General features: G+C 39.9%; 2 protein-coding genes across 2 annotated transcripts; both read right to left on the bottom strand.

Annotated features, from left to right (window-relative positions):
* Positions 1-3,704: 3,704 nt before the first annotated feature.
* Positions 3,705-4,004, bottom strand: LOC104851299 (protein FAM104A-like). Its single transcript, XM_033758906.1, has one exon. It carries the CDS (start codon positions 4,002-4,004, stop codon positions 3,705-3,707), a length of 300 nt encoding a protein of 99 aa, XP_033614797.1.
* A 940-nt stretch (positions 4,005-4,944) lies between these two features.
* Positions 4,945-5,244, bottom strand: LOC104851298 (protein FAM104A-like). The gene has a single exon (XM_033758905.1). The coding sequence runs from the start codon at positions 5,242-5,244 to the stop codon at positions 4,945-4,947; it is 300 nt and encodes a 99-aa protein (XP_033614796.1).
* Positions 5,245-8,669: the final 3,425 nt, after the last annotated feature.

Genomic DNA, 8,669 nt, shown 5'->3' with positions numbered 1-8,669 from the left:
AACAACAACAACAACAACAACAACAACAACAACAACAACAACAACTAAGTAATCACAGACAGAGTTGTTTCCAAACACTAGGGCTTTTTTAGTTCTTGAACCAAAATCAATCACAGCCAAGGCTGGAAAAGGCCATATCACCAACCAGGGAGTGAATAATTTTTCTACTTTAAGCGTTCCAGAAATGCCAGAAGCCCTTCTCCCTACAGAAACCACATTGCAATTGACATCACAGATGGGCCTAAGTATGCTATTTTCCCTGAAAACAAAGAAGGTTTGAATTTCTCAAAATACAGTGCACTCCATACAGAGTAGACAAAGATCAGGTCTTTGCACTTTTAAGCACATCATCTCTCTGCCAAGAAAAGGACAATGAGCCATTCTCAAAGACTATTTGCAAAGTACAGGGTTAAACTATTTTGTGCATGTAGTTAAAGCCAGTCAATGAGTCCGTGGAAAAAAAATATCCATGAAATGGCTTTAATATGTACTTGTTCATCGTTTGTACAAGCATTTATCTTAGAAGGATGTGCTCATCTGTTCCAGTCACTAACATTTATACCTATTCAAGCCACAATTAACTCTTATTGAAAATGTTGGCTTCATGGTTATTGTGTTACTTAATCATGTTTATGGATAAAGCCAGTTTAGACATCTCAGTCAGGCATATCTTGTAGAACAGTCCACATCACAGTGGGGAGGCCACAAAATATCTTCTAGACAGACGCTCTCCAGAAGTTGTCACCAAAGAAATGTGAATGCAGTGTTTCGTGGTTAAAATGGAAGGAGAGGGGAATTCTCAAATGTTCTATCTTCAAGGTACATTTACGGTACCACTGAGACTTTTGTGTGTAGGTACAGATACAGATGATATAGATGTGGATATTGACATAGAGAATAGTGTAATTAAATAACACAGTGAATGTTTAAATTTAAAAACGTATTACACTAAAGGACACATTTCCATACCCCCCAAAAAACACTCCTCCTTGCTTTGAACACACATACCCCATTCTTCTTGCCACTTTCTGAAGCAGTTCTGAAAGTCCCCTTTCATGTCTTTTTAAGCCAGCTTTAATGTTCTAAATTGATTCAAAATATTTATGAACATTTTTGTCAAATAAAAACATTATAGTGTGTCAATATCTGCTTTATTCATGGAATCTGGTATTGTGTGACTTCTGGCTCTTCTCCAAAGATAAAATGACCATAAAAGAAAGATCTATCACAGGATAATTGTACTCAAAGCACATGGGAGTATTCTGAAGGAGATTCGTGGCAATACATCTTTTATTGCAATAACTGTTTAAAATTTAAACATTAACTGTATTTTGTGATCACATCTTGTACAGATACACTAATGTGGATGGGCCTAATTCTTCTCTCAGCCAACAATAATCTCTGTCTTCTTTGAGGGTAGAGAAGAAACTAGAAAATTTATCAAAGTATAGTGATTCATGTGAGAAATTTTCCCCAACACAATGTAAATACTTAAACAAATGTCATCAAAAACAGGCAATTTTTTCTCTAATCAACTTCCTTTTTTATTTTTTTTTTCCACTAATTCTGGTTTTAATGGCAGTGCAATAGAGAAATACAAGGTTTTCCTAGAGCTTGAACCAACAGAAGATTTAACATACACCTAATGACACTACCAAATAGTCTTATAATAGAAACGTATCCCATGCTGCAAGGCTGTAGATGGTGTGCAAACAGGATGAAGATGGTTTCTTGCATTAGGTAGAGTAAGAGGGATAACTGCCAACCCAGCATTGTGAGTGTACTAATTTGGAGAAAATCCTCTTGTCCTGGTGATGGTTTCACCTTCCATATCTTTTAGTTGAGTGGGAAAAGAGTTTGCTTCCTCCAGTTTTACATTTTCTTGTTAATACACATTTTGTTTCAGTAGGGTGCGATCCATTAAGCCTGAGGGAGTCCTCCAGGGTGTTTCTGAAGTATTATATACACATCTGTTTGAGAGCTCAGCTTGTCTTCTTAGAGCATTTAGTTCTTTTATTGTTAGACAAAATGATAGCAACAAGCACGTCCTTTCCATTTTCCCTTCCATCAAACCCATTAAGATGCAAAGTTCTTGTCAAACATCTGGCTTTTAAATCGGGGTGAGAGTTAGTGAAGAATTTTTTAAAAAGATAAAAAATTCTTTGTCAAAACCCCATGCTCTTTAAGTATGGCCTGCACTGTAACTGTTCCCCATAACACTAGTTTTCCCATCCCACTACTGGCCTTTAAAATCTGTCCCTATCGGAGGGACAGACTGTGGAAACTAGGCTCATGTTGCTCCCTTCTGGAATAGTCTTCATTTTCAAGATTTGAGTTATGAGAAAACAGAACCCCATGCTGTTCCCCACATCCTTTTCAACCCTGAAAAACAGCAAAGTCCTCTTACTAGAGCCGTCCAAGCATCTCAGCTCTGCTGTGTGCAGAGTGGCTTCCAGGTGGAGGGGCGTGGACTGCAGGGCAGAGGGAGCAGAAAGGGAGCAGGCAGAGGCTTCAGGTGGACTCTAAGGCACATCCTATAAATCCAAAGGCAGGTTGGCCCCCGGCACTCTCCAGAGCAGGTGACCCGATGCAGTCTGGCTCCCTCTTCAGACAGCTCATCAGTGAGGAAGATGAAACATCCTCACCTCCGTTATTCAAACTCGGCTGGCTCTCAACTATGACAAAATAACACAGGAACATGCCCGTCTCCTTAAATTCTACTGTGTTGTTTGATGGACAGTGCCTCTGGTCTTTTCCTTCTAAGCCATACCATTCCAGAGACAGTAATGGAATGTGGTTCCCTAGTCTTGTTGGGGGTGACTTCATTGTTTGTTACTTGGGACATCAGTTCAGCTAGCTTAGGCTTTGTCAGCATTCATGTGTGCCTTAGCTACTAGACTGCAAGATGGGATGATGTAAGATCACAGAAGCTGCTGATACGACTGACAAGCTTTAAGCAGGACCCAAAGTGGTCACGTATTCCTTGACTTTCAGAACTGTGCAGTATTTTGTAGTAAAGTCTGAGGTGCAGGCTCTGGAGGAACAGTGATACAGAAGTTATCTGGCTATAGAAGAGTCTGAAGGACACTCTCCCTGGAAGGATGAAGGGAGAGTGCTTCACTTCCACAGGAAACTGGATCCGATTGTTCTGTGGAAACAGACAGCACCCTTTCCATAGGATGTCTATATACTAAGAGGTACTATGGTGATTAATGTAAGTACAAGACTGAATCAAGCTTCCTATCTTTTGGAAAAAAATTTTTTTTCATGGAAACTAGATACTCTTCACTAGTTTATTGAATTAAAAAAATTGAAGATCCTGCACTTCTAAAAGACCCTTTTACATAAAGTAGAACTTCTAGTTGACAGATTGAGAAATCAGTCTGAATTAGACACACTATGGATGCAACACAAATATGAAATTTCCTCACACCACTACCTTGACATGGATCTGATACCCTCCCTCAAAAGAATCCTATAAAAAATTGCTTCAAAGCCCCTTTGAAATTGCAATAGTGCAGCAGAACCACAAGTAAACAATTGCCTGTTAATCTGCTATTTCAAATAGACTGAAAAGCCAACAGGCAGGTTTTTTGTGTGTGCAATTTTTCAAAACAAATTGTAAGTTGCAGTATCAAATCTGCACAGCACTGTCCCTTCACAGAAGGTAAGAAACTTCCGGTGTATCATGTCAGAGGCCGTCCTCAGTGCTGTAGGCTGTGAAAGCGGGCCTCCTGCAGGGTCTGGTTGATGTGGAAGTAAGGGCCTTGGAACAGCGCGGACTGCTCAGGCATGGGCTGAGGGGTGTTGGGGCTGGATCCGGGCATGACCTGGTTTAAACCACTCTCTGGCCCACTGGCCAGGTCTGGGCTATGGATGCAGGTGCTGCTGCTGCTGCTCCTGCCACTGTCACTGCTCGAAGACTCTGTGTCCCAGGAATCCTGAAAGACGGGGTTTCTACTACTTCTTTTGGCAGGGGGTAGGTAGATGATTATCTTCTTCATTGTTGTTCCTTCTCCTTTTCCTGGGGCGGAGGCACTCACTCATCTTAGCTGGTGGAGAGAAGCGACGAGGCACTGCTCCGCGCCTCTAATCAACTTTCTATTGTGAGAAGCAGACACTCGCTCATCTTGGCTCAAGGAAACCCAGGGGTGGGATGGCATAGTGAGGACACAACAGGCATGGCTTAGGCATCCAGTGGCAGAAAATTACACATGTCCAGGCCTCTCTGGAAAGAAGCAATTCAGAAACATGGTCTTCTCTTTCTGTTTTTCAAAGGTCTCTTTCCATGTTCATATGCTCCGCTCTCCTTCTTTTTCTTCCTAAGTCTCTGTGTTTGTTCATCTTACACATGGCCACGATAGGAATGCCAATCTCTGATCTCTCAGCTTAGATCCTCTTAGTCAAACTTCGCGCTGTGTGTTTTAGTTTAAATTCCCAAAAGAAAGGTTCTCATTAGCTACTAGTGAAACAATAGTTTCCTGTTTTGAGGGGGTCAGGGATTTCTACTTGACTTAATCAGCAACAGGAGATGGAACTAACAGAATATAACGCTTCTACTTGCAGACTATACAGGCCACAATCCAGACAATACCGCCGCTGTGGAATTCTGGAACCCATATGATGGGCAGCAACACTATCCTAATTTTGCTATGAGCCATAACAAACCATACTACTCAAGAACAAGGGTGGCAGAAACAGTAGCTCTCCGACATCCTAAAAGTTTCCCAATGACCTGAGCGACAAGAAGTATGGACACATAAAGGTTTCTAAAGTTTCCCTATATCCTACAAATGAATAAAAGAAAATATAATAATGTATTAATGCCTGTTGTGAGTTGAATTGTGTTCTCCAAAAGATAACGTGGAAGCATTTGGGGATAGGGTCGTTGCAGATGATCAAGTGATAAATGAGGTGATGCAGGTGGATCCTAAGAGGCCGTCCTCAGTGCTGTAGGCTGTGAAAGCGGGCCTCCTGCAGGGTCTGGTTGATGTGGAAGTAAGGGCCTTGGAACAGCGCGGACTGCTCAGGCATGGGCTGAGGGGTGTTGGGGCTGGATCCGGGCATGACCTGGTTTAAACCACTCTCTGGCCCACTGGCCAGGTCTGGGCTATGGATGCAGGTGCTGCTGCTGCTGCTCCTGCCACTGTCACTGCTCGAAGACTCTGTGTCCCAGGAATCCTGAAAGACGGGGTTTCTACTACTTCTTTTGGCAGGGGGTAGGTAGATGATTATCTTCTTCATTGTTGTTCCTTCTCCTTTTCCTGGGGCGGAGGCACTCACTCATCTTAGCTGGTGGAGAGAAGCGACGAGGCACTGCTCCGCGCCTCTAATCAACTTTCTATTGTGAGAAGCAGACACTCGCTCATCTTGGCTCAAGGAAACCCAGGGGTGGGATGGCATAGTGAGGACACAACAGGCATGGCTTAGGCATCCAGTGGCAGAAAATTACACATGTCCAGGCCTCTCTGGAAAGAAGCAATTCAGAAACATGGTCTTCTCTTTCTGTTTTTCAAAGGTCTCTTTCCATGTTCATATGCTCCGCTCTCCTTCTTTTTCTTCCTAAGTCTCTGTGTTTGTTCATCTTACACATGGCCACGATAGGAATGCCAATCTCTGATCTCTCAGCTTAGATCCTCTTAGTCAAACTTCGCGCTGTGTGTTTTAGTTTAAATTCCCAAAAGAAAGGTTCTCATTAGCTACTAGTGAAACAATAGTTTCCTGTTTTGAGGGGGTCAGGGATTTCTACTTGACTTAATCAGCAACAGGAGATGGAACTAACAGAATATAACGCTTCTACTTGCAGACTATACAGGCCACAATCCAGACAATACCGCCGCTGTGGAATTCTGGAACCCATATGATGGGCAGCAACACTATCCTAATTTTGCTATGAGCCATAACAAACCATACTACTCAAGAACAAGGGTGGCAGAAACAGTAGCTCTCCGACATCCTAAAAGTTTCCCAATGACCTGAGCGACAAGAAGTATGGACACATAAAGGTTTCTAAAGTTTCCCTATATCCTACAAATGAATAAAAGAAAATATAATAATGTATTAATGCCTGTTGTGAGTTGAATTGTGTTCTCCAAAAGATAACGTGGAAGCATTTGGGGATAGGGTCGTTGCAGATGATCAAGTGATAAATGAGGTGATGCAGGTGGATCCTGAATACCAAATTCATACTCTTTTATTTCTTCCAAGCATTTTCCTTAATCCTTCAAGTAAGGGTATCTCTTTGCAAATTTTTCTTTAAATTGCAAGATTGAGATAAAGTTCCAAAAACATAAGGAAGAAACTAAGAACTCTGGCTTGAATCAGAAAGGAAACAAAAGGCACAGACACATACCAAGGTACAAAAGCTTTTGCTCTAATTTTTATTCTCATTATTACCTGTTTGCAGTACATAATGATTGCATTTATTATGGAGGCTTGGGAACATGTGCATAACACGCCCTAATTATTTCTATTTCCTTTCCATCCTCCTTCCTTCCAATTCTTGGTTCCCTTCCCAACTGCAAAATATCTAAGATGAAAACTTTTGGAAGCACTGAGTATGAGGAAGATTTTTACAATTAGTTGAAAGGAGAGACTGGAAAGATTTGGGAATGAAGTGAAGCAGAAAGGGGATTTGTACAGGTTTTGCTATGGTTTACGATTTTTAAATTTAAATATTTTAAATTTTATTTTATTAGTACATGTTTGCAGCACATGGAATTTGTATTTGTCTTAGGCAGTAGGTACATGGGCATGACATATCTTGATTATTTTTTATTCTCCTTCCCCTCCCCACCCTCTCTTTTCCTCTGTCTCTAGATGCCCTTTCCCCATTTTCATCATCATCATCATAATCATCATTATTATTATTGCTTTCTTAGTTCATGTTTATGACATATAATGTTTACATTTACTGTAGGTGTTTGGTACACATACATGACACATCTTTAGAATCATTCATTACTTTTAAAAAATGTTCTTCCAAAGACCCCAAAACTAATATTCTTATTTAATATATTTGGATGCTAAAGTATGCTGTATGAAAATTGCTGGATATTAAGACACAGCACAGAGAGGCCTGGACGTATATGGGAAAGTCTATAATAAATGTTTCTATTTTTCAGGTTAAATTGAGTGAATACCCATTTCTTATTTCTAAACCACTTTTCAGACATCTCCTAGACATCTAAAAAATTCTAAGATTGAATGCCAAATTTATCTTTCTTATTGTACTGTCTCTGCACCTTTTTCTCAAATAGAAGGCTGGGTATCCCTTTCCATAATTCCCTGGAAGAAAAACCAACAGTTCAAAGCTCTCCTTGGAATAGAGAAATATGGAATTCAACCATCTTTTCCTTCAATATGCACCACTTTTTAAACAGATGGAGATCTGTTATTTGTAGAAAGTAAAAATATGTGGATAAATAGTAAAACAAGTATTTCTTTAAAGCTTCTGTCTTTTGATGTCAGTTCCCCAACAGACTATATCCCTTGTCCTCCTTTCCCCTCCCCCAATTTAATGTCCCCTAAATTTAATGATATCAAGTTCACTGCCATTTAAGTCTCTCTTCATTCAATAGCTGGGGAAATTGTCATTGGTATGCAAACTGGTCTCAGGCAAGGAACATTACTCTTTAATCTCTAATTTTAATTGGTATGCCATCACGCAGACTGGGGCTGCTAATGGCCTAGTTTGTAGATTAAGACCAACAGACCTGAACTGCAGTACGTCATTAGTTACAAATAAAGAGAGGGAAAACACTGAACAATGATAAAAGGGGGCCATTCCAAATGAGAGAGAAGATGATTCTTCCTCATCTTCTCTAAGGTTCATGACCCTGTTTCAATGTCCATTTATAACAGGATTCGAATTAATGCTTTCTGCTTGCTCAGATAATTTCAGAACAGTTGGTAAATTGAAATGATTTGCTGCATATATACCAGTGTTATTGGCTGGCCCAGGAAATGTTGCTGAACGATTTGCTCACAAATGACATTGTTTCAACTGATAGAGCTGTTTCTTTCACTAGGAAACAAATAATTTAAAAGAAAAGAATCTTTATTTAAGGACAGTATATTTTTTCCAGTGGAATTAACCACCAGTTTCTTCTCACCTTCTAGTTAGGTAACAGTCTAATATATATTAATCTTCAGAAGATTAATATGTTTGTCACCATGAAGAAAGTGAAAATTTCAATAGGAAAAGATATCTATATTTAGATACATAGAAGTGAGATAAAATATAGATAGATGATGATGATAGATAAGAGGGAGATAAAATATAGATAGATGAAGGGAGGGCAGGGGTAAGGGGGAAAAATGAGAATCAAGACTTGTCATGTAGAGGTACAGGATCCCAATGATGAATGTAACTGTACTGTATCACTAGGATGTACCAATAAACTCAATTATAGCTGAAAAAAATATAGATAGATGATGAAGAAGATAGATGATAGATGATGGATAGATAGATAGATAGATGTGAAAAGTAGCATAATTAAGGGCTACATCTATTTGTCTCTCAGAAGGAACAAATGAGAACCACTGTCAAGAACAAAACAGTAAATATAAAGAAAGGAAGCTTTCATTGGTCTGGAAAGAAAATATAAAAATGCATCAATGCCTATTGTGAGTTGAATATCTTCCAAACATATGTTGAAGTCCTACCC

The sequence above is a fragment of the Fukomys damarensis genome, unplaced genomic scaffold, assembly GCF_012274545.1.
Source record: "Fukomys damarensis isolate Sample0158 unplaced genomic scaffold, DMR_v1.0_HiC HiC_scaffold_35, whole genome shotgun sequence".
NCBI lineage: Eukaryota > Metazoa > Chordata > Mammalia > Rodentia > Bathyergidae > Fukomys > Fukomys damarensis.
The sequence above is the reverse complement of the archived record's forward strand: the minus strand, read 5'-3'. Positions and strand labels throughout refer to the sequence as shown.